The sequence below is a fragment of the Branchiostoma lanceolatum genome, chromosome 15, assembly GCF_035083965.1.
Source record: "Branchiostoma lanceolatum isolate klBraLanc5 chromosome 15, klBraLanc5.hap2, whole genome shotgun sequence".
In the NCBI taxonomy this organism is placed as follows: domain Eukaryota; kingdom Metazoa; phylum Chordata; class Leptocardii; order Amphioxiformes; family Branchiostomatidae; genus Branchiostoma; species Branchiostoma lanceolatum.
Window position 1 is genome coordinate 4,214,898 of NC_089736.1, and position 27,011 is coordinate 4,241,908.

General features: G+C 42.3%; 1 protein-coding gene across 1 annotated transcript; it reads right to left on the reverse strand.

Moving 5' to 3' along the window:
• Positions 1–27,011, reverse strand: LOC136421059 (metabotropic glycine receptor-like). Its single transcript, XM_066408202.1, has 11 exons — positions 25,796–27,011; positions 23,429–24,472; positions 7,894–8,002; positions 5,796–6,134; positions 5,519–5,587; positions 5,102–5,211; positions 4,226–4,464; positions 3,209–3,347; positions 2,532–2,637; positions 2,223–2,384; positions 1–1,657 (listed from the first exon to the last, which is right to left on the reverse strand). The coding sequence occupies exons 2-11, from the start codon at positions 24,253–24,255 to the stop codon at positions 1,439–1,441; spliced, it is 2,319 nt and encodes a 772-aa protein (XP_066264299.1). The 5' UTR covers positions 24,256–24,472; positions 25,796–27,011; the 3' UTR covers positions 1–1,438.

Here is a 27,011-nt window from a genome sequence, read left to right on the forward strand (position 1 = left end):
CAGTTGACTTAGACGATTAGTATTCACGAGATACACTGTATCATACCTGCTATATGTATGCTTGCACTTTCAACTTACTATTGATACAACTCAGCCCAAAATTGTATCATGTCACAGAAGTAATATCTTACAATTTTACAACAGCGGTGTAGCATAGGCGCACTATTCACATTTACTGTACAAATACCTACACATTATGACCCCCATATTTGGTTACTTTGGTACTAATAGACAAAGGTCTAATTCACTTTGAAATATGATATATTCAATATTGTATTGAATATCTTACTGAACCGAACAATAGGTCTTGTATAAAGACTACTTACATCAGCTCAGAGTTTGGAGCACGTGTCCAGCATGTACACACGAACACTAAGGACTCATTAGGCAACAGTGCTATACATGTAGCGCGAGCAAGCTACCTTCAAGTGTATTCTCTCATTGAACAGACATTTGTATAGAACGTGCTGGTGGCTTATACACACGGCAGGTAAGGACGAAGACTGTTTGGGGTTGCATTCGTCCTTTCGGATGGGGACGTAAATTCGGCGGCCCCTGTGCATGAGGGAGCTTCGAGCGCCAGCTTCAGGTGTTAAATGTCTTCGCGTAAAAGAACCCAACACACTTATCGAGAAGGGCCAGTTGACCATCTGCTGTGAGATCAAATTGCGCTACCAGCTATCGACAAAACGTTACGCCTCACCTCATTCTGAGGATGAAAACTTTTGTTTATTTTCCAGTAACCCCATTTGAATGATAAATACTCGTGTAATCATTCTATAGTACATTGTTCATGAAGTTTATATGGAATGTAATCGAAGGTTGTTCGTCGTGGATTTACCTTATAGTTGTAGTTGTGTAAGACATGTGTAAGACAGTACAATGTTTGTGTCTGTCTGCTGACATTCCCCCTTGTTTTAGTTTATGAGCTGGATACAACAAAGCAATATTTTCAATGTATCAATGGGGGAGATCCCAAACATAGATATAACAGACAATACAACATGCAGAAAGCATGAGTGTGTTTAAGTAGCTGAGCCAAAATGGATCAACTTCTATGGGGTTCGAACTTAGCCCGGGCACGAATGCCAGGGGTTCCACTCGTCCTTTCGGATGGAGATGTAAAGCCGACCACCCCGTGTATGAGAAGCTTAATGCATAAGCCTCAAGCACCAAACCTCTGCACGTAAAAGAAGCCAACACAGTTATCGAGTAGGTGTGCTTGGCGGAAAACGTGAGCCAAACCGAAGCTGCATTGCATGAATTATCGGAAAAGCATCATGCTTCGCCTCAATTGAGGATGACCATGACCGCTGTGCTTATCTTTGAATGATGATTTTGAAAACTTGGGGTGCTTTCCCATACGGCTGCGGAGATTGAGAATCGTTCATTCGTCAGATCAGGTTGCGTCTTGCATCGCCAGTTATGATTGGCCAGTTCACCTATCACGTGGTTCGGGGGTGATCGTACGTTGCTCGCTCGGGGTATCAAACGAAGAGTCCCGACCGCCCCCGGAGTCCTCGTCAGAGGCTCGTGACGTCAGCATTGCGATGAGAGGGCGTCTCCTGCCCTTCTTCTTGCGGATGTGCCGGTTGTTCATCATCATCGTCTTCAGCTTGTACACCTCCAGTTCTTGGTACACTCTTTTCAGCTCCTCCTGCAGGCAGGAAAATAAAGAGCCAAGTCACACACGTGGCTGTCCTGCTGTAATCTTCATATCAACCATCAGGTTGCAATAGGTACGAACACTGTCCGCCGTATTGGTGTTCCATTAGTGACAACTCATCAATGAATGAATGAAGACCTTTATTGCACCTTTTTGCCACACTGGGCAAAGTACAGGTCACAACAAAACAAAACATGTTGAACAGATACAGTTATAGAAACAAAATAAAAATAACAACCAATGAGTTGCGATTGACTGAAATGTTGAAAGACACCAAAATGGCGGACGACGCATCGATGATAATCTCAATTGGAAATACACCCTATATTTCGTTACGTCGGACCTGGTCATAAATATAAACTGTTTAACCATCTCCCTACTGCCTAACTCAGTAACCACTACAGAATGAGGTGCCAAACTGCCACTTCAGGTTAAAACTAAAGCTAAAGCTAAAGGTTAAAACATTTTTCACACAATGACATCGAATGCGTATATGCCCTACCAACATAATGAATAATATTACGACATAGTCACGTGACTGTAAACACCCTATTACCCTGAGCTCCGATGGGTCTGCAGCCTGCTCGCAGATGGAACCGTTCGTCTGGGTACGGGGTATGGCGTTGTCCAGCTCCAGTCCGGGGGCATAGCTTCTGGCCCGGAACTTCCGCGACCGGAAGTCACGTCTTTGCCTTTCCGCCTGGCCAATATGGCGCAGCTTTTAGGGGACAGAAAGAGCAGGAAATGACGTAAGTCACAAAAGCAACAAAATAACCTGACAGAAACAGTGGACATGTCAATAATTACGTAATACAGACTGTTCTATATAACATCAATATTAGTTTGAATAAAGAATTAAAGTGACCTTCGGAATGAAGATGATCCCGACCATGACCGTGACGGTCAACTGGCTGTGGAGGAAATGGGCTAAGTACGTCACATCCGGGTGGATGATTGGCAGGACCGCATGTCTGTAAAGTTAACGTAAAAGATTCTCAGGAAGGATTCAAGTGTAGAATGGCAAAGAAAACAGGACACAGTGACACAAACACAGGCACACGCACATAAGCACACACATACACAATCACTCACACACTGTTGCAGTGCATGGACCCAAAATGGCGACAAAAAAGCAACGCAACACCAAACCCCAATGCATCTAAAGGGACTACGTCATGGCTATGTAGGTCACCCATTCAAGACTTCGTCAAACACCAACCATAACATTCCCCCAGGCAGAGGCGCCGCCAGGGATTAAGTCAAGAGGCAGTACTTCAAGCGCGCCATTGAAGCTGAACTCTCAACATGGTCAGTGGACCAGATTAAGTGTCTACATGCAGCTGCTTTGGTGAAACAAGTTGATAGTCGGCGCTTTTACCCTACTTAAGTGGGCTATGCATACCAACGACCTAGTTTCTTTACTTTAGTCACTAATTAAGTACTTGCTTCAGCGCCTCTCATTGGCAATAATCAATTGATTTCATAAACTTACTAAGAAAATGTTGAGAAGGTTGCTCTACGTAGTAGTGACTACAAGTTTACCTTGCGACGTTGAAAATGAATGTCAGCAGAGCCTCGTTACCGATGGCAATGGTCATGAACAGCGGCTCGTTAAACTCGGAGGGTGCGGAGCGGATGCGATAACACTGGTACAGCCCCCACACCAGGAACAGGAGCTCACCTGAGGATGATAAATGAATGATAAATGGATGATATGGATGATAAATGAATGATAAATGGATGGTATGGATGATAAATTAATGATTTATTGCTCAACAATTGCTTTGGTGACAATGTATGGCAATGCACAGATTTACAATCTAGGTCTATTTTTCAACAATTCTAATTACTACTTTATTATATTAGAAGTCAAACCCAAATTAGATAGAATTTAGTGTTAGTATTTAGACTAGAAAAGTCACATGCTGTATTGTTATATATTGTCTGTCCGTCCTTTCATGTTACATGTACTTGCAATTAGCCTACGGGCAAGAACTTGCAATAAACTATTATCAGTATATCGAATGAAACATACAGTAATGACTAAACGGAACTATTCTGAATATCATATTGCGTATTTTTAGGCTATTTGGTGTAATAGTCATATACAGGCAAACACCCCACAGCTGATCAAACCTGCATTTGTATGAAGACTAACCCGAAAAAGAGTGAGGCAGCCTGTTTTTCTTACGGTTTCTGTGCTGCAGGTTTTGACATTGCAACACTGATCTCTACAACATCAAATAAGGAATGAATCAGTAGATAACACATGAGTACTAGTATCTCATTTTTAAAAGTATCTTTGTATTAACACGTGAAGTACTAACCAAATGAAATTGACCAATACTGCTGCATGGTCTAATTTCATTTCGTTATGATGTGGTTGACACCTTCTACTCCTCCTATAAGTATAACACATCAAATATCATTACCTATATCTAAACAGTAGCTCCACAGACTGAGTGAGCAGTAGAGAAACTTAAGTCCACTGACACTGTCTACTCCTCTTTTGTTTTGCCCTCACTTTCACGTTGTGACGAACTCAAATAAACAAATTACCTATATCTAAACAGTAGCTCCACAGACTCAGCGAGCAGTAGGGAAACTTAAGTCCTGAGCCGGTTCTCCCGTCTATCGAGACGATGCTGAGCCCCGCTCGGGCCTCCTGGATGGTACACGCCGTACCAGCGAACAGGAGACCCAGGGCCACCAGCACGATGGCAGCCAGCAGCTTTAGGAGACCCTTATCGGACAGTTCCAGCTGGGTAGCCGATCTTGTCTGGAACACTTCCAGATATCTATTTCAAGATAAGAAAACTACTTCAGTTGCTTAACAAATTCAATCTCGTGTAGAGGAACGTTTGAAGGCAACCATCGATTTTGGCTGTTACTACATTGATGCATAACTGCCATTTAGCAATTTCAGAGTAAATGTTGTTGAAGATAGCGATTTTCATAGCCAGAGCAACAGAAGATAGCCATGCACCAATGACGCAACTTAACACGAAAGGCTTGCCAATAACTGCCATCAACGTCGACTATCTGCGCTAGATGATACAGCCATATTTTTTCTAAATTCAACACAAAAATGGCATTCTATAAATACATTTCAGCGCTGGAAAATCCGGTATACGACGGCAAAGGCTTTGGAATGTTTTAGATACTGTTTTAGATATCGTACCAATTGATAGGCAGGTATCAAAGTAAACAAGCAACATAGATAGACTTTTGCAATCTCCCATCAATCATTTCATCAATGTTGTGCTTCACTTGAAAGTTCATCTGTGTTGGAGGAAGTCATTCTTAATGACAGTTGAGCTGCAATTGTCAACACAAAGACTGGAGCTGATCAGTCCATATTTGGGTAAGTCCAATTTTTTGTGTTGGCAATTTCAGTTCAACTTTGATTCAGCAGTATTGTGCTATCATCTTTACCTCCGTGCCCTCAGAACGAGAACTCCGTAGGCCAAAGCGAAGCCGAGCTCTCGGAACCAGAACAGCAGGAGACAGGTCGCGGCGATAGGTCTGAAGTATAACACTATGACCTGTAAAAGAGAATGAAGAACAGATTCAGTAAATAGTTGTCCAATCTTTTGCAAAAAAGGTCTTCCAGGATACGCCATAATTCAAAGAGAGAATCAGTCTAGATAAACTCCCCAACATGGTGAAGACGATTTCTGATGTGCAAATGACATATAATTTATACACATGTGTACACATCAAGAAGACACAATGCTTCGCTTTCACTGACATCTTATATTTGCAAAGCAAACATGCAAGTTGGTCGAAGAAGTACATGCACTATGCAAGTGCACTAATAATTAGTTGCTAAGCATCAAAGATAAGACCTACCTGGCTGTACAGTAACACTGTCCCGAAGAGAAGAAGGAGCAGCAGCCAAGGACCAAAGGCTTCGACAGACTGGAACGGAACACATCAGATAAACTGGATGAGTCTTTTTGTGGAGCGACTGTTAATCTGTTCATTTTAGGCATAAATCGATACAGAAGGAAATAACAATTAGATATGCATACAGAATTGCTAGATAATTCTTTAGACCCCGAGTTCTTGAAATTTGTGAAAGGATTAAGATGCTAATGACACACCGAAGTGTATATAGATTGTTTACTTTTGTTTTCCGATGCTTGAATGCGACAACTCCGAGCATCAGGCAGACGACAACGCTCAGGCACTGGATTCCAGTGACGATGGTTCTCAAGACCAGGTCCTCTCGCACCACGCATGGCGACCCGTCCAGACAAGAGTCGCATCCCTCTGCGCACGGCAAGCACTCGAAACTCTTGGGGTACGATGTACGCTTGCCTCGTCGCCATCTTAGATACTCTTCTTCAACAACAGTCCCATCGAAGAACGTCTTATTCACGGTTGGGTCTGGGAAGTAGTATCCCTTCCGACATTGGCAGTAGTACGAGCCTCGCCGGAAGCCTTGACCAGGTATCGGAACACACTGAGGAGGAATACAAGGTGGATTGAAACAATGGACATGAAAATTCATCTAAGTTGGCACATTACGTAATGAGAAATGAACTGTTCTCCAACTCGAAGAATTGACTCACAGGAATTTTTGACCGAATCACTCGGTCTTCATCAGCTATCCAAGTGCTGTGGACAAGTGCTGTTTGTTTACGCAGGTGTGACGTCAGCACTGGGTCAAAGTTTGTCGGAAGTCGGTACCGCCTCCTGTCCCCATTCTCGTTTTCGTGGTTTAACAATCTGGACACTGAATACGTCTAACTTTGCGAGAGGAGGGGCAAAGGAGGCCATCAACATCAGGGCACACCAACCTTCTCTCACCAAGTACAGGAGGAAATGCCAACTTCCGACAAAGATGGGCTGATTTCCTTCGAGAGCATTTCCAGTACATCTTAAGTTGCCGAAAATGGATATAAGGAATACTTTTGATCGTATATGTCAATAGTTCAACTGTGCACAAGATTATCCCATCCATGGGCTGCTCTTCTCATCATATTCTAAGCTAATGGCTAAAACGTACATTTCGGCACTCCATTTTTACTTTGCATTTTATTCACTTTGCCTGTGTACATGTCGGGAGGAGCCGCGGTTAGTTTCTGTTATACATATCCACCTAATGAATCAACTGTACTTTCTAATCTTCCTCCCCAACAAGTTGGCATTTTAGAAAGTAAGACAGATCGTGGCGGATTTGCTGCGAAGCTGTTTTAAAGGATCATAGATCTTCAAAGAGTCAGCTAACTCATCTGATCTTGAGCTGAGGCTTTAGGTTCACGCTCCAGGAGCTCCGCTGACAAGAGGCAAATCCAGGGGCGGTTTCTCACACAGCAAACTCTTAATTCGACTACTTCAACGGAATCTAGTTTCTAGATGGTCTCATCCACCTCCCATGCCTAAAGGTAAGGGTTTCTTACGTTCTTAAATTGCTTTAAATTGACGATTTTCTCATTGTTTCTGTTGCTTGACGTCTTTTGATGCCTTGGGTTTCTTTTATCTTTTTTTTTTGCCGCGGATCAAAAAGCCAAGAGATCATCTATTTCATTTGGAAGCATGGCACCAAAATAGATCCTCGCATACAGCGTTTCTTTCATCCTGTGGAATGTAATCGTCAGGACATTCGTACCGGTCTGCCCTCCTAATCCTTGAAATAACTCATGCTGACAAGCCTGGCTTATGACAGCTTATTCTATCCTGCACGGGAAATGGGATTATTCGTCTGCTAGCCAGAAGCAATTGGAGTTACTGAAGGGTAAAAAATGATGGCTGTACCGCAAGCTCTCTCCATCGTGTACGTGGCAGGAATACAAAAGGCACCACGCCCACTATATATCATTGTCTGATCAGAAACCCTTGAAGATGACGGGAAATAATTGCTTTATGATTACACTGCCATCGATTGTTTGGTTATCTGTATAATATATTATGGTTATATATAATATATTATGTGTAGAGTGTCCAAGAGGAGAAGCGTACCGTTTATAAGCTCCTACGTAATTATCCTTCGCCAAGAAGGTTATGTTTTGGGGAGCGTGCGTCTGTCTGTTTATCTGTCTGTGTGTGTTGATTTGTTCGGTTATGTGTAAAGTGTTCAAGAGGAGAAGTGTATCGAGGAATATCAACAGATATCAATTATGCAAATTAAGATCTAATTGGCATAAGTAATGATGGAAAGATATTTTCAAAAGAAAAATAGAAATGATATACAGTTCTAAGCAAAATGGGATTGAACATACCTCGGTGGAAGGGTTCCTACATTTGTGGGTGTCAGCAAAGATGGTTGTACTTCCGGGGCACTGGTTTATGTCAACCAAAGAGAGGTCAAAGTCAGCTTGAACGGCACCACTGTAACGATACATCATATCATTTTTAAGACATTGACGTATCAAATCAATTTACTTCAAAATCCGTGATCTTACATATGGATTCTCATAGGATGCTTTATTTACCAATGGCGGCACTATTGGACGCAAACTCAAAAGGTAGAGTGTGCTGCGAGGTAAGATAAATGGGTATATCTAAGTTTCTCAAAGTCTATTCTGACGTGATAAAGCATTTCTGCTTACTCCCTGGGACCAATTTTACTTCATCAATTCCTGTGCACATCTGGCCAAGTACATGTTTGTAAAATGGCTGCCTTGACACAGAGTCACCTCATTGCATGTTAAACAACCATGTGTGATTACAAGAGTTGAAAAGCAATGTAGGCACCAACGGACGTGAACAGAATCAATGACACGGGAGAATCCCGATAAGTCATTCTCCTGTACTCAGTTTCAGACATTAATAAAGAGACAGATTCGCTTCTAATGTCGTTATCGGAGTTCCACCCGGCTCCTATCGATGCACTTTGCTTCGTGTCCCCCGTCAGATAACCAAATGCTTCCCTGGGCTGTCAAGATTACGGTTTGATAGGTTGCGGAGGTCCCATCCATACAGATCTGTACGACAGTTCGGTACTTTCACCTCTCCAGACGAGTATCAAAGATCCACTTAGGTGGGGATCCTAGGACTACTTCTGCTTTGTATAATGGATCAGTAATCATGGAATTCTCCAGACAACTCATCATGTCATTAGTGTTATGGCTTTTCTTGGAATGATACTATTAGGATTCAAAGTAGGCAGCTCAAGGTTGACGAGTGCAATGATGGGGCAAGTTTTATTCACAGAACATTTGGCAGCCCAAGAGCTGAACTACATGTTCTGTACATCAAAAGTATGATAAAACAAGGCTAAATGATCCTAAATTGACATGTAACACATTGACTATCATACTAACATACAAGACTAACATACAAGTTCAAAATCATAGACGAATTCAATAAACTGAGGTTGCAAGTCGAGCCAAATTGTATGTAGTCACATAGCTATTAAACCTGATGCCTTGAACCGTGGTTGCGTAAACTAACTAACAAAAGCGTGGCTACGACGTTAATTTAAGCTGACAGTCCCGGTTTTATCAGGGATTCAGAAACCTGCCTTGTGTGCTGCACCCGGTTATAACCGGGATAGGGTATTCCCCAGAAGAAAACAGCTTTACGTGCATGTAGCGCTCGAAGCCCGGAAGCAAGGGGAGTAAGGGCCGCCGGCTGTTTCGCTGGTTTCGTGAGTGAGGGAGGTCAGGGGTCAAACATTTTGATTTTTACTTGGCTAAGAAAACTGGCAGCTTAAGGGTTTTAACAAATATGTTGTATGTTTTTGCAAACCTAAGGTTATGTGTATGTGCACACCGAAGTAAGCATGATGTTTTGGCGAAAATAGCAGCGATGATAAAGTGAAGTGCTGTCCTAAGAATTCCATTTTGCTCCAATAAAGTTGAAACCACTGTCATGATGTGAGATATAACAACATATTTTATACTTTTTAATACTTTTGTTGTCCATTCAATCATATTGAGAGGTTTGTTATCCAGATCGACCAAGCATCCAACATACGTTTTCTTTGAAATTGCCATCAAAATTGGTCACTCCAGGGTATACATGTGATGTTAGTGAAAGCTGGTGGATATAGTCGACTAGTCGCCAAAATATGGTCGATTAATACTTCTTATCGATATATATCTATAGTTGAAAAAGGTACACAGTGTTACCCCAAACACAGTAACTGCCTGTCGACAAACCAATACGCAATGATTATAACCAATATAAGCGCAACAACATGCTACATGTACGAATGTAACCAACTGTCACCTTACATTACCCGTGCATCAATCAGTGACTGTGGAGTTTCTCCGAAAAGGACTATGCATACTGTGAGTATATGCACTTTATGCTGTGCAAATGTACACCATTATAAGATGTAGATTCCCACAGCGGAGTGCTGTTACTGTAGTTGGCAAGCATATCTTCAGCCAGATAAATTGAAATTGATTTGGGTGATAACAGCCAAAGAAAGCCGATATTTGGAAGGGAACCAAATGCTGTTAAATTGCGCTTGTTCAGCAGATACAATCATTTGAGCTTGCTGTTTCGATCGGTTGCTACCAGTCTGCAGGTCAAAAAGTTTTCAACATGATTCTGGATGCTCGTTTAAGTGCCACGTGCCATCTGAAAGACCATGCTTTTGTCCTCACTCTAGTGTATTGATTTTTGTCACAATTTATTTCCTTATATAGCAGTGCATTTGACTGTAAATGGTCTTGAGTGTTGAAAATATAAAGTGTTTTCTCAAGCAGGTTTGACATCAATGACCAGGCAATGCACATGGCACTCGAGCTTATGCATATCTTTTGCAAATTTAAGCTATACGTTTTAAAAAGTTCATAAATGTTCCTATGACCCCTCGACAATTATTCAGAAACGAAACAATCAGATAAGCTATCGAGATAAATATTATCATACAAAATGCAGACTACATGGACATGGACATGTAAGTGTAGGCAGACCACGTACAATCAACCTACACACATCAACTGCGTGACGATGTATGCTGTACTTTGGAAAACCTGCCCAGAGAAATTGAGGATAGAGGGGGCTGGAGGAGGAGGGTGATGAACATCCGTGAGACCTTCACGGCCAGATGAATATGATGATGATACAAAATGTACATGCGAAGTTTCAGAGTTCTACTCCCTTCCAACGCCCGGTAAGTGGGCCAGGGAAGCTCTATATTGCACTGCCTTTGTATGTAGGCAATGAGATCACTTTAGTCAGCACATACTCATCATTGACTGGAAAAGTGCCCAGGTCTTGGTTTGAAACACTACCAAGAAAACTGTTCTGACAGACCACACAAAGAGATAAGCTGATAAAAGCACCACCGTCTGCACCAATAACATTCTCTGATAGCAGACGCAGCCTTTTAAGTCGACCTGGTAGCCATTTAGAAAAAGCAAAAGGCCCTGAAGGAAAAGGAATCGACTAGGTTAGTATTGAAAATCATTAAAGTACAGCAGGGTCGACATAGGGCCGCTCTGTTATTCGTGCCATTATCGTTATCTTTAATGCTGTAGGCTCTTTGCCAAAAATGTAGTTGGTGCTCATGCGAATCGGTGGCCTTAGAATGATGATTTGCTTTCTATCTATGCTCTTGTTGTAACTTGCCTGAAGATATTCTAGCGTAGTCTTGTTTTTGCAGGAAGCACTCACAATATGGTCAATATTCACCAAATGTCTCTTGGTCAATCACATAAAGCTGAAAGTATTGAAGATGTGCCACAATTCGTTCATTTTTCAAATTTTAGAAAATGGACTATTAATGTAAAGTGTTGCATTACGATTTAACAGACTTTCTCATGTATTTTTAGAGCTCATCAAGTCCCATGCCCCGCACCCAAGTCTTTTTAAAAACTAGAAATATCGGCGTAAAATGTACACGGTCTGAGTGCGCAGCTAATTCAATCATGACCCGCGGATGTGTTTTGTTACATCCTGGCGCCGTCTCTATCACTGAGACAGCTAAACATTTCCCTAAACGATCCTTCGGTCAATGACTGTAAAGCAGTGTAACGTGTTATGGACCGTGCTTTATCCCAGGGAACTGGTGCAGAGGGCGATAAGAAACCGACAGAGTCGAATGTAGCATGCATAGTGTAGTGAAAAATTGATGGGTCAAAATTGGTTGCCAATTCTAGTAGCTCTTATCCAATGCCTTAAAGACAATAGGAAGAGCTTCGGGTAAAAGGAAGCTCAGTTCATTAAAAGGGGTTAAGGTGGTTAACCGCAAAGGCGCGGTGCTGGATGATCCATGCTTTAAGGAGCTTTGAGTTGCTAGTCGTGTCAAGCAAACGAGGTCTTGCTGGTGTATGCGCCTGTCTCTGGCAATTTGTCGCTGGAAGAAGGCGAAAGTAAGCAAAGCCCCGAATGTACGACAGTCCATAGCCACTTATAAGAGCAGCTGATATGCCCGATAGACACTCTCGAACCATAGAAGATGTCCTCTTTTTGGTAGCAAGGACAAAGTGACAGACGTGTTTGAATGTTTGCAATGATTCATGTCAAATCACTTAAGCTCTGCATCCATCTACATAGAGGATAACGTAACTTGCCTACGAGCAACTACAGTAATGACTATTCTCGTTCATGCTGTTATTCCAGCCAAACCAACAATATCAGCACAGCGATAGAATCTTGCTTGCAAAGTTATGGCTTTGTGCAAAGTGCAGAAGATTTGGCTAAAGCTTAGGTGAACATTTAAGTTACATTTTCGACTTGAAGACATTGGTCAGTAGAATGAAATATTTCTGGTTCCTGTGCATATGCATCAGCTATGTATGCTATAATGCTCAAAGGTTGAATAGCTTTTTTTCTGTCAGCAGTTGATACCGACAAAACATTCATCAGTCGAGACATTTTTGGGACAAACAGATAATGGATTTCCTCAGGGAATACATCAGGACGAATTCATGGTCTGACTAGTTGTCTGGACACCGTCAATACGTCTGGTCTATAGCTTCCCAATCTTCTCCTGAATTGGCCACTTGCATTGACGTCACGGGTCAGAGGTCACGACAAAATTCGAAACTCCCGCTCCTAATCTGACACCCAAGATGGCGACGTAAACAAGGTCACGTGTTCTATGACGTCACGTGCAAGCGGCCAATTGATGCACCAGTACCCCTGCGAGTTTGGCAGAGTTCCAAGAAGAAAATTATCTTTATCAAGCAGAGACGTTCCAAATTTAGATTCATTTGAAAAATAACAGGTTTATAGAGGTTCGACTCGACTGTCTGCCATATTTGATTTATGAGTTGCTCTACAAACTCTAGCTCTGACCTGCCACTTCTTGCATCCGACTTCTATCACTTTTGACCCAACTTTCGGTTATACGTTAGTGTTGACGTGCATAGCATTCAAATTTCAATGTGCGGAATGACACCTCCGTCATAAACAACTGAAAACATTGACTCCGTAACGACTCAAAAGCATGTGATCTTAGCCACGTCAACGAAAATTGACATTTCAGTGGTGCCAAGCACATCGCTGTGAACCAAGCGATATGTTAGACCACAAATGTTCTCGTACATATCAAGAAACATACCAGTGAAACTTTGTGATTTCTTTCGTTGGTAAACAATTCAGTTGATGATGCCGTAGGCAAGCTTTAATGAAATTGGCGATGCTTTCACTGATACCATAGCTTATTGCTCGAGTGTAAATCAATTATATGTTTGAGTGTATTCTCATGGGAAAAAACTGAGTAGTCAGCTTTTTTCATAACTAGAACATCAACCGATACTATTGCACCATTCACTAGTGACTTATTATACTTAATCAGCCGAAGATAACAAAAAATAATTGATATTTTTTAATCAAAGTTGAACTGCAATTGCCAACATGACAAAATGGACTTACCCAATTTTTTTCTTAAATCTTAAAAAAATATTTTTCATACAATATTGAAATATTGATAATACTGATGTAGTTTTGAAACTCAAAATGTGTTTTTCACTTTAGTGTACATGTATGTTGTTGTGCCACAGAGATGTTACGGCTTTAATCAATCCCAGTAAGTTTGATCTACATCTAATGAAGTCCATAGAACGGTCTAATTGCAAAATAAATCACCTCTGCTCGCTTTCCATTGAAGGTGGTAATCCCGTTAATTCTTAATTAGTATCTAATCTTCTTTTATTTAGAATTCAATCACTGCTCTAAGCTCTACGTAGCAAGTGGGCTACCATCTCATACATGTAAAAGGGAATATTCTGCCATACAGCTCATTGCATCAGGGATGGGGGGTATGTTCCTTGTACTTAACGGGTATTTTTAATTTTGTACAATGCAACCGGAAACATACATGCACATCATGCTGTGTATACATGTAACAACAACATCTTTCTCGACAGAAGACCACGTTTCCTATCAGACAAACGCTGACGTATACGGGACTAATGACACTTCAGGGAGATGCTGTTTGAATGATATTTGTTGAACTCTCTCCCCGCAAACGTCTACCTTTGTTCTCCTCATTCTCCACACGAAGGTAAATTAGCCACAGTAGAGTTCAGCAACGGTACCCAATGGGCCGACCAACCGCAGCGAAGCGGTAATCAGTGATCTTAATGACGTCTCAAGGCTTTTGAGAAGTACTGAAATAAGTCGAATATTCGTCTTCTACTCATTCGTAGCACTAACATGGATGACTTTTTGGACAGGATAGAGCAGAGCCCAACTCAATAATTAGTAGTAGATATAGGGCACACTGTCGCATTTTAGCAGGTCGTACTTCTAGGTATGCCAGTGTCTACGCTGAGAAGATTGATTGAAGCTTCGGGCTATTTGGGTTGACGTGATTTTTTTCATTTCATTTATTTACTTATTTATCCAGGGACAAACTTGTCGCCACTAGGGTGATTTTCAAAGCCGTACTTTAGATTGAAGCTTCGGGCTATTTGGGTTAACGTGATGCATCACCAATGACTTGTATCATAATACTAGAATAGCTTTCGTACCAACTTTCTTATTGCAACAATTATCTTGATAGCAGGTAACGAATTCAAAAGCAAATGAGTGGGGTTTCTTTCGTACATTACTCCAAGTGTTTCAGGCTGCCCTATCGACTTTTATATTTTATTGATTACATTATGAATGTAGGAGGAAGACACACTGTTGAGTGACTGAAGCGTTAGCCGTTGAATTTCAAGTGTTAGAACACTATTACATTTTTTTTCAATTTCATCGAAATTGACTAAATGAGTGTTATCCTCCTGGACATGTCCCGGCGTATAAGTATCGCTAATGTTACACGAAAGTTAAGCTGACTTAAAACATTTTAAAAGAATAAAACAACACATAAGAACTATAGTTCCACCATTACTCGATCGACTAAGATAAACAATGCAAAACAAACACACCTCTGAAATTGAAAAGTTGTTATCACGATTTTAGAACCTCGAATATCACTACTTTTCTCAAGTAAAAAGCACATTTTAGACCTTCCAGATGCCATTGACATTGGCGAAGTTGTACAATAGGTTAGGGGACATGAAAGAGATGGCTGTTTGCATGCTCAAAGGCACCAAGGTCACGATTAGTAACCCCGTCACACAACATCCGCCCCCAGCACGACGTGGTTTGCATTAAGCTTGGATCAGAAGCACCACGCAGACGTGTCGTGAGTTAGAATTTGATCACTTTCGTTGCCAATAAGAACATGAGTACTGAATCAAAGTTTAAATGTAATTGCCAACACAGAAACTGGAATTACCCAAATTTTCGACTGTTTAACTCTTGTCTTTGGCAAGGAATGAGCAATCCACTGCTTCTGTGACGTGATTTTGTGTTGGCAATTACAGTTTAACTTTGGTTCAGATTGAATTCTACCAAGTTGAACACAGATGAACTTTAAAGTGAAGAACATGAGTAGGTTCAGTTCAAATGGAGTGTCGGCAACATGCCAAAGACCTCACCAGGGCCTAGAATATCGATGATAACCTTGAATTAATGATAGTTCGATAAAGCTGTCATGCCAACACAAAGAGGTCCTCAGTGACAACCAACAGCAGGTGATTATGTGACAAACCCTGATTTACTAGACCTTTATAGCTAAAACTGTCAATGGCAGGCACACTGTAACTTGTGTCATAGATCAAGACAGAACACGCGGCAACGTACAGCCTCATCACACCAGCTGCGCATGCTGAATCACAAATAGGCTCATCTATGAACGAGTGGATTCGGGGCATGATCTGAATCAGTATCGGATGATTTAGCTCGAGAAACCTTTGAAGAACCTCAAGAGGTTAAATGGAAATCTCGGTGCAAGTGGTTTTAATGTCGTTAAACTAGATCGTGTCTCTACATCGAAGCCTCGTTGCACGCAACCAAGGTGAAGAATTTATACAGACAATATCAATATGTAGTGTGAAACTTTCCTGGTGTCCAAACCTATCATAGCAAATTTGCGGAGTGGACAGAAGAGACACGGGAGATATGATAGGTTTGGACGCCAGGCTATGAAACTTATCGACCACTACGTACCGATTGAACTACTATTTCTGCACGTTGAAATCAATATGCTTGGTGCCCGCGTATACGCCTATATGAATGTTGCACGTCGTAAAACCATACACGCAACATCGATCAAACTGTCGGGGCCAAAACCAAAATAATACACGTATTTGGGAAACGCACCCAATCGATTGTGTCTTTGTGATAGACTTCAAAATGCTCAACTTGCAAGACGGAAATGATTTTCAGATTCTTATGTGACCAGAACCAAAACTTGTTTCAATCCAATTTCCCTACGATTTTCAACAGTCTCATTTTAGATTTTAATGTGACCAGAATCTAAACTTGTTTGAATCTCAATTTTCTTTCATAAACAGCACCTACGTGTCAGTTGTCAGATATCTATTGTTTTCAAAATGCTCAATGTTATCAACCAGCTAAGTTCTACTGAGCGCGCTACCATTTACTACCTTTAACAGGTTAGAATAAAGCAATACTGATGTATGGCATGCACCAAGGTCATCTACATATATTGATCACGCGTGACGCGTGACGTCAGAATAAATCACTACAACGACATGAAAATCAAAATTATTCTGAATTTTTCAGAGAGTCTCTGCCATCTTTTTTCATTTGATTTGATACCCTTTGACGTTCATTTCGGGAATGTGACCCATTAAATGCAACAGGCATAACCGTTAATCGACATATACATGATCATACATCATTCCTGACATTGACTATATGCGTGCTGCAGCCCTTCCTCCGTTTGTAACGCGTCAGGTGTCATTTTTATCACTTAGATCACCATAAAATCGTGATTGCCTTTTAAAAGTTCCTTTTGCATGCCACTCAGTAAAACATTGTTGAATGTCAGGTTGTTGGGTTGTGAATAGTCGAATTTGAATCAAAATTCATAGTACTGGGACCAAAAAGACACCCATAGATATGCAACAATACTTTGAGATTCGACACCGTTGAAGACTGTTATAGCCGTCTTCAGTATAGCCAATAGTAAAGTAAAAAAAGCCAGTGTAGAAGCTATTGCAAACCAAGCGTACAATGAAGTGTATGAAAAACTGCTGCAAGTAAAATGTTGTTACATCCGGGGAACTTTATAAGAATATCATTTCAAGGACAAAGAATCAAATCACCTCTGCCAGATCGAGAACGATGGACGACGCGTGACGTCATTTTATCAAATGTAATTTGTCTTCCTTTATTACAATAGACCGATCCTGTCGAACACCATATCGAACGAATAGAAGACCGATAGAACCCCCTGTTCTATTTAGCCCACCTCCGTCAAGAACAGCGTTGGCGGGGCAGAAGTGGCACGTGTAAAGCAGGGTACGTATATCTGGGACAGGTTTTCCACTGTATTGGTTGACTGCATGCTCAGAACAAAAACGAATTTAAAAAGAAAATAGATCGGGCACTCAAGGAGAGGAAGCTTGAACCACATGCTGTCTTACTACAAAGTCCGCTAGCGCAGAGTTTTGTATGTTCAGTTACTGGTGTGTGAAACTGGTTAAATTGAAAGTGAACAGGCAAGTAAAAGGATGCATTTTAATTCTTAGTTACTACATACCATGCAGCTGTTATGCATGCAGTCAATACAGTGGGAACCCTGTAACAGATATATGAACCCTGTTTTACACGTGCATCGCCTGCTTCTAAGAAACTGGGCGCTGATGCCCACCGACAAGGGAAAGGCTATGCGGCGCATACCGCTTTAACATTGACCGAAAACATTACGCTCTCACCGCAACTACACCTACCCCCTCCTTAAACAACTCTACTCGGTGGATACAGCCTTCAACAAAGAAGCCATAGCATTCTTATTTGGCCCGCTCTGAAAGGGTTTCAGTGCCACAAAAGCTAAACCGAAGTCAGTGGCATTATTTTCAACCTTGCCGCGGCGGCCATGTTTGGTCCGTCAAACCCTGTTTTTGACGGAGGTGTTCGAAATCGAACAGGGGGCGTGGCTTTGGGATCGGTCTATTACCGGCTGAAGCAATATTTCACCGTCTCCAAGAGGAGCTCTAATTAAATTCGCCCTGAATCCATAATACCCCAAGGAGAAAATGCTACTGATTTAATTTTGTTTTGACTCATTACTTTGTCGGAACAAACAAACACACACACACACAATTACGCATAATTCTAAAGATGGTTTCCCATAGGGATATATCGTATGAACTCATGAGTAAGAGCTATCATCTTGATTAATAAGCAAGGAGGGATAACCACATCTGTCTTCCAACATCACCAGGAAAACGGTTTGAAACAGCATAACAATGTCATACAGACAATGCAACAAGTTCCTCCATATCTTTAGATTTTGTTTTCCTTTCTGTTGTTATTTTGGCACACACACTTTCGAAACAGTTTCTCTCCGTATGTCTGTATGGTGGAAGTGCTTGTAATAGGTCTGACAATCCACACTTTGGAAAATTAGTTGGGATATTATTAGGTCTATATGGTAATACTATTTTCTGTTGCAACTGACTGAATTCTAAATATGAATAAACCATTCGCCATTGCTGTTGGCCCTGGTGGTGCTGTACACCTTGTAGTGTCTAGTGGCGCATAGGTCTACAATAAGGCCATGCTATTTCAGTAGCAGGGTTTCTAAAGAGAGAGGATGCTATTCCTCTCCTTTAACGTTCTCTAAGCACCACATTTTTCGTCCTTGTACGGGCGAAAGACGAGTGCAGCCCCAACTGAAATGTCTTGACCAAGGATTTGAAGTCACTCGGTTCTCAACTAATTGGAACCAGGAGCTCAACTGTGAGGCTGCTACCAGTTGAGCTACAAGGACATCCCTCATTCGCCATTGGTAAGATGAAAAATCTGCAGGACCTGACCAACCAGTCATTAACAATTTGCTATTCAACGCATTGCTTGTGACATTAAACTTCCAAGAGTTAGCGGTAACGGCAACAGAAGGTAGTTTAGCTTTATTGATTTTTCTAATGACCCTCTAAGGGTAAGGTCAGCTAAGAACAGCCGTTTGTCTCAGGCACAAGTTAGCATTCATTAACAAACTATAATAAAATTTTGCAACTTTTAGTAACTTGTGGTCCTCTTCCTAAGTTTGTACGTTCGTAGAATGCACCTTCTTTCACCATAATGTAAAGACACAGAATCAATTCAACTGACCAAATAAATGCACAAGAAGATCAACAATAACCCAAACAAACAAACAAACAAACAGTCATCCAAGCAAACAACAAATGCTATCATTGTTAACCATTCACATATAATATGTATAGTTGTTTATACAGCCAATACACATACGGAATATCGATTACGAAACCTGTAACACATGAGAGTATTATAGGAAAACACCCCGAGGTCAAGCTCAGCCCCGTGAGGTAAGGGGCAAATCAATATAAAAACTACTTGAATATGTACTGGATGGACTTGCTGTAAGAATGATAAGCATGTGATGCTACTGTGCTGCGAACGTATTCTGCATATAACCTACACTAACAATACTAGAGGTCGCTACCGGTGAGCGACTAAACATTTGCAGATCGTTCAACAAATTTCCTAGAAAAAGAACGAATCTTTGTATGTTTTGTATATACTTTTTGCCCTTTAAAGCATACTTCAAATGTGATATATAGCTTGCATCATATTCCAGTTATAGAATCAAGGGTCATATAAATCAAATTTAGTCATTCAATGGTCGCTCAGATATCGCCATCTAATGGGAAGGGGATCTAATGAGCTATTTGGGTCAAACTAAAATTGGTAGTAACACATTTCTAGTGACTCTAACTGTATAAAGTACTTCTAACGAAAACCCCATGGGTGCAATTCAAATATACTGCCTTACAATTTGGAAACTCTCTTCTTTGCACCCAGTATACAGGGAATTTTGATTGGGCTATATGTGTGTGTGCAAGTATCCCACTCCACCACATACAAGTATGGAATACAAAACAACATAATTCGCCAACACCGTAAAACCATCGGTAACTGGATGGCAAAATCACAAACGGATTCAAAGTTTCAAAGCCTCGCGGCCCCCGTTTGGCGTTTAAAGAGCGATAGGAATCGCAACGACAGTAACGTATTTGCCTCCATTTTCTCAGGCAGCAACTGCAGAAACGGTCATTTCATCACACAGGCAAGCGTTCCCAGATATATGAATGGTGTCACATCAATCAGCAACGTTCATTGTAGATTTTCGTCATGTCCAACAACTTGCAGCATATAGCGCCATCGCCGCCTCGGGCTGACGGTGAGTTTCCCTAAACGGGCCTCTAGAAAGAGCAATTATCGTATATAAGTGAACATTCTGTCGAACTAATGGTTGCTATCACCATGCTCCTCTGTAAAAAGACTTCGGCCAAAGTAAATCCCTCACTAGGAGAAGAATTGGAAAGCTTAAAAGATGCGGTACTTAATTCTGCTAGCTGGACAAATAGCTAAAAGCGAGCATATATCAGTCGGGTTTAAAAGCGCCTACTTCATCAGATCTGCTCCAGCGATGACTGAGTCCTGCAGCACTGAGCTGGATGAATTGCCTGTCATAATTTCCCCCCTAGCTGTGCAATAACGACTTCAGTATTCTTCATCGGTGCCAAGTTTGTAATATTGCCGTACGGAGATTGCCATCCTGGCAAGATGCAATTTCCCACTTCAATGGATTTTAATTTGGGTTCTGAATCATTGGTGCGCTGGGCACAAAGGCAGAGGAAGTGGAGTCTTTCATGTGGTTCCCCAGCATCTGGGTCTCGTCGCGCAATAATTGCTCACTAAGTTCGTAATGTTGTCTCAACTGAGTACCTAGGGGATGGAGGACTTGGCATCAAACGTTCAATTTTCAATGTGAATCTATTTCGAGAAACAAGTAGATTCGTTGCCCACGCTTTATGCATATCGAAGTGCCGTCTTGGGCTTTGGGCAGGCTCCCATTGCAGGGCCTATACTAGTATTCCCATTATCAATCCATTGCCAGGCCAATTCCAGGCTACATATCCACTTTCTGTCAAAATTTAAAGGCCTACATATCCACTTTCAGTCCCCATTGAGAGGCTCATATCCCCACTAACAGTCCCTATTGCTAGGTCTATACTCCAACTATCAGTTCCAAGAGTCAAGAATCCTGTTATGCTTTCAAAATTATCTGAATTCAGATCTCAAACTAAATCTAATTGCTTTTTCCTGGACCAAGATGTACTCATCTATAGATGCTACTTTATTTCAAACTAACTCACTAAAAATATTCGCGAGATCATAACTTCATCTAATATTAACAGCAAAAAATGACTTGACAGCTTTACTATAAGAATTCCACTATTGAAATCAAGAAACATACAAACTATAGAAGAAGTGAGCAAATTCGTCTTTCACGCCTCAAAAGAAGTCAAATCTAATAAAACTAACTTTGATTTATGCATATATCTTATGATCATTTTATTTATAATTCTAATACCTGTACACGTAGTTGCAACTAGCCCTCGGGCACGTTTTTGCTACAAACGTATTATCACTACTATTACTACAGACTTTTTATCAAAAGCCACGTAATTGTCTGTTGAACAGATGGAAGACCTAGTAGGTGAACTTGATTCCCGTGAAGTTCCAAACGGTTAGAAAACAAATCCTGCCAGGTTTTACCGACATTTCCCGAGAGGAGGCCCCGTGAACACAAAGAGCTATCGATCGGCCCTCGTATCAGCATGCAGCCTCCATTAGAGTTTACGTCCCATAACAGCAGGTTAGTTGAACGTAGATTCCCATCAAGCAACGTTTAACTATAAATACACAGCCGCATTCGCCACGGCTTGTCGTCGAGAGGGCGTAATTCTTGCTGTTAGTCTTCCTCAATAGTCAACAGATGTATAGAACTTTTGATATTTCAAGGGCAGCTCGTTTCCGTGAAGGAATGCGTCGTCTGTAAGCGATGTATGAAATAACATACGGCGCCTCGTGAAATGCTTTGTCCGCATTATTGCCAAAGCTGGATGGCAATACTTTATGACAACTGGTGAATCGGTATGGTTGGACGATGACAGCGCCAGTGGAATACGAAGTACACCGTGCCCGGGCGATAGAGACTGTGGAAGGTGGAAGGGGTCACATAGATAGGATAGAGCGATTGCTGATATGGCTGATTCAATTGCCTGTTGTACACGCTTGTTGTACAACCCCGATGCAGGTAACTCCCACCAGCGTGCGCCCATGCCAATCGTTTCGGCTAAAGAAGCAACGTACGCCGACGGCCAAATCCTGAGAGTAGGGGGCCAAGTTTGGGATGGAGCGGGCATATGTTCTTACCTTATGCTTAGGACACATTTCCTAACCGGGACCCGGCCGGGCTGTTTGCGGAGACGAAAAATATAAGTGCATGTCAATCAATTTGCACAAGCTATGCTCTTAAATAATTTTGGGTACGTTTTGTGTTGTCTTTTATATCATACTTTTCGTTCCCAAAGACTGTCCGGCCGGGCCCCGGATTTGTAATGTGACCCTAGCATTAGCTGACACGATTGGCGGATGACATGGATGCGCCCTGACTGGAGTTCTCGCTCCAGGTCGTAACTTTGACGAATAGACATTTGTATTGCGGGAAACAACGGAAGACTACAGAGACTGTCAATGAATCATGTCGGCTCTTGAATGAGATATTGATGATATCACTCAAAAGTACGTTTTGAAATGAAGGGGTAGCAAATCACATGCAACGTTGTTGAAAATATTACTTCAGCAGTGTAGGCATAGATTGAGTACGCGCACATCAATACAGTACATTTGATTATGTCGCCATCAAATGATATAATGTCCCTTTTGGGAACTCCACAGTGATGAAAGATGTTGTTCGATCGGTGAAAGAAATTCCCCGCTGTTTATGACAGATTAGACGGAAGGCCACACGGCGCGCAGCAAAGAGGTGATCAACAAGTCGAAAATCGATGTGTCGCCCCCATTCTCCGCCCTAATGGTCTCTAAGGGTCTGACCCTACAACCTAACACCAGTCTCTGGACATTTGGGCTGCTTTGAAATGTACCATTTCGGCGACATTCAGATCTCTACTTTACGATGTTTTTCTCCGAATCTCCCCGCATGGAAGAGATATTTTCAAGAACTATTGAAGCATTTTATGTTCAAGGTTGGGCAGCATATCTCAAGAAAACGCCATAACCATTTATACTACTTAGAAGTGCGAGTACTTCAGTTTGGGTTAGGTTGGATGACATGGTAGCCTTTTCGGACTCACTAACACATTAACCCTGGCTCAGCTAATCCATTCACTAAAAATGTTAGTCATAACAAACAAACAAACAAACGAACGAACACAAAAAAAACAGATAGACAGACAAACAGACATGCAAAAGTAACTGATGGATGAAAGAGTTTACCTTTTGAGTCTTCCTTTGCCTTCACTGTAGACCGGGGTGGAAAAGGTGACTTTCCATTTCCGTTGTCGGCCACAGACCAAGGTAATATTGGACCAATAATCACGTCCAACTGCAAAACTTCCCTGACTACCTGCACTGGTGTTGTTTGCTCCCATCAAAGACCAAAACCATTCATTCGGTTCCGACTGAGGAGACACATTTGTGTCACCCCCATCGTCCGTACTGTTGCTAATCTGGGACTTTCTGTACACGCAGGTGTATGTGGACATTGTGTCATTGAACTGGCTGTTTATTATCCCTACACAACTCTTCATTATGATGGAGTGTCGGAGTAATAACGTGTTCAGCAGCGCGTTGTACATATCGTCCCTCCCATCTTTCATCTCACCTCTCGGAGACCTTTGCAGACTGGAGATTACGCCTGCTGCATCGGAAATTGATTTCAGTTCCGGACCCAGGTCGGACGCCATCTTGTCCATCTCCGAGCTAGAGGCGGTGTTTATCGCCAAATCGGTTGTTTTGCACGTTGAAGAAGTTCTGGCTGACTCAACAGCCTCCAGCGCTAATGATTTTGGGTCCGCGAAATGCGATGAAGCGCCGCCGGTTATCGTTAGAGCGGGATTAGCAGTAGTTATGGATGTGGTTGCTGAAGTGGGAGGAAAGGTCTTCGAGCCGGCGGCCATCATAGATGATGGAGTCGTACTCAGCACTGATGCCGTACTTTTAACAGCTGTCGCTTGGCCCAGGCCTCCAGGCAGCCGCCACCATAGGAGTAGCAGAAGGACTGGAAGTCTCCACAAACAAATCTTTGTCCCATCTTGATACATGGTGGCTATCAGAGTATCCGATATGTGGAGCGGAAACTTATGTTCAGGATTACGCCATGCAGCTGATATATGTCTTCAACAGCCACTTGGTATCTAAACACAGATCCGTTAGAGTTAGCGACGAGGAGTATCTGGAGTCGGTATCAGTTTGTAATAAATACGTCCCCTTCTGTGATGTCTTCTCCTGTAATCTTACACCCAAGTCTGCAAACACATTCTGTAGAAACGGAGAAGATATAAAAAGATTAGGATGATGCGTACGTAAGATTTTATGACGCTTGCTGTGACGCGCGACGGAGTAGTAATTCATACGCATTGTCAGTCATCATGCTTTGCTTAACTTACTCCTCACGACCACATACGTCAATGACGCCCAACGCTTTTCACTTGGTACGTAAACGTTACTTTGATATATATAGAAATTCGTTTCGCGGACACGCCATTTTTCTTACACTTCTGTTGAACGCTAGAAGCCAAAGGCAACAGAATAAAATGATTCATCATTCAAAGACATATCGTGGATGTGAGGGGGTATTTTTGAAACATCATCACTCTCGTGCTTTTTAAACTGTTCTTTATCTTCTTGCCAAAGAGAAGAAGCACTCATCATACATCAAGAACCTATGTCTCACATGTTGACTGGATCGGTATTTTCCCGTTTTCAACTGACAAGCCTTTGCTGTTGTCAATATGAAGAAAAACATCCACCCCGTTAAAAGGTATTACAGCAGTTTGAAGTTCGCAGATCAATAAGCAGTTTGCACCAGGCAAAACGTCGAATTCGGCAGTTATAAAACGTCCTCTGGTCTCCCAGATAAAGTGCAGGTAAAATGGAAATTCAGCTTGACGACGCGGATGCATCGCATCAGACAGACCGAGTGTGAAATTGTATGGGCTTCCATCAGAACGTGGGAAGAATGCTCCCGAACATGGGGCTCGACTCTTATTTCACTTACCGGGCCTTTTGCCTTACCCCATATTGCCCTGCTACCAAGCAATGACTACTGCCCATATCGGCATGTAAGTACGACTATGGGTCACTGTAAGCACCTATACTGCTCCGCATGACTCTGAAACATCTTGATTCATCCAATCGGTGATGCTCTGTTGATCTCCCAATTTCCCAGTATCTAAGAAGCCTTCGTTTCCTTTACCGTCACACCTAATTGCACCAACATGAGACGGTTTTCTTTGAATCTTACCCTTTGACGTGAATGGCAAAATACGCGGATGGGAGATCACGAAAAGGGAACGGTTGCTACGGGGGCGGATATGACATTTACAGGTTACCGGAGTTTCCAAATCCTGTTAACGCACCCTGTAGGATCCTGCAGAGATGCTTTGCAACAACATCACTAAACGCGTATGGTTGCTATGGACTTAATATACTGGCGGCAGCACTATGCCTAATTCTTCGCAGACATGGTAGCGTTTCGTCGTCAAGAGAGCTAAGTTTAACCAACAAAAAAGTGGAAGATTAACTCTCTTGCAGCGGCAGAGTATACTCTTATGGCTATGATTATAGGGAATAGATTCTTACCTTTTGAGTGCTGAACAGCCCTCAGAAGAACCGTTTGCTACATGCTCAACACAGTTCATCCATGCATACACAGGGTGTAAAAGCCCAGGACCGTTCAGAAGACGGAGAACACGTACCGAAGGGCAATCGCATGTTTACCGTCAAACGTTCTTTAAGTCCGTTGATAAGGACACGCGCGGTAGCACGTACGGCAGCATCCATGTAGTTGTTGGATACGGTGATGATTAGGCTTGCGCGGCGCACCATCTTCCGCAACACTAGACATCTGGCGCTCCCGAACAGGTCAGCTGTAAAACCGTTTTCTCCTTCTTGTAGAAACCACACTGGCCCCACCCTACGATCCTCCTTACCGTCTCTTTATGGGAAGCCCGGTGATAAAGCTGACAATTGCCGCCTCCCCTCTTCCATCCTCTTATTTTCTGGGTTGGATGCCGTTTGGTTTGCCCGTGAGCCCTTCCGGTGAGACACTAAAACGTCGCACGACTGGTAATTAACGACGCCCGTTCACGAAGTGGCGGACCTGCCTCGATCTCAACGCGACGATTAATCACGGCTCTGCATCAATTTCTGCTTCTATCACGAACACAATTAACTACACAATTACACGTCAAATTAAATCGTCGCTGTAGAATCCCTGCCTGAAGTCCGCAAGGATCAGACTGACACCACAGACTTCACGGGTGTATATTCTACCGTCGTCACGCAGCTGACATGACTGGAATTTGTAACTCCTCACAGCACACGTACACAGACTCCTCCCGGCCGTTAGCTACATCAGATATATCTACACGACATCCGCCCGACATAGACAAGATCGTTGTCAAGAAGCAAGATGGAAAAAGATCCTTGAAATCCGTCAGTCATTCTGTTCTGCCACCTTACACTGAACCGTATACAAACCGCCGCGTTACTCGGGCTCCCAACTCGTGTATGGATCTATCTCCCTCGATAACTTTTTGATAGTGTGTCGGTGGGTGATTACATCTATGAAGAGACGTGTCACATCTCTCGGAAGCCTCGGGCTGTGTTAGAATCGGCTGGGGTGAGCTCGGTCGGCAGATCGGTCTGATTGCGACGATGAATCCTCCGCCCACGCCGCGACAGGCTGACGGCGGGGCACCTCCGTAATCTCCGCGGGAAATCTCAGCCAATTTTCGGCTATGGTAAACCGCTTTTTACCCGAGATTGGAGAGGACGGCAGGCATAGCTGCGAGCT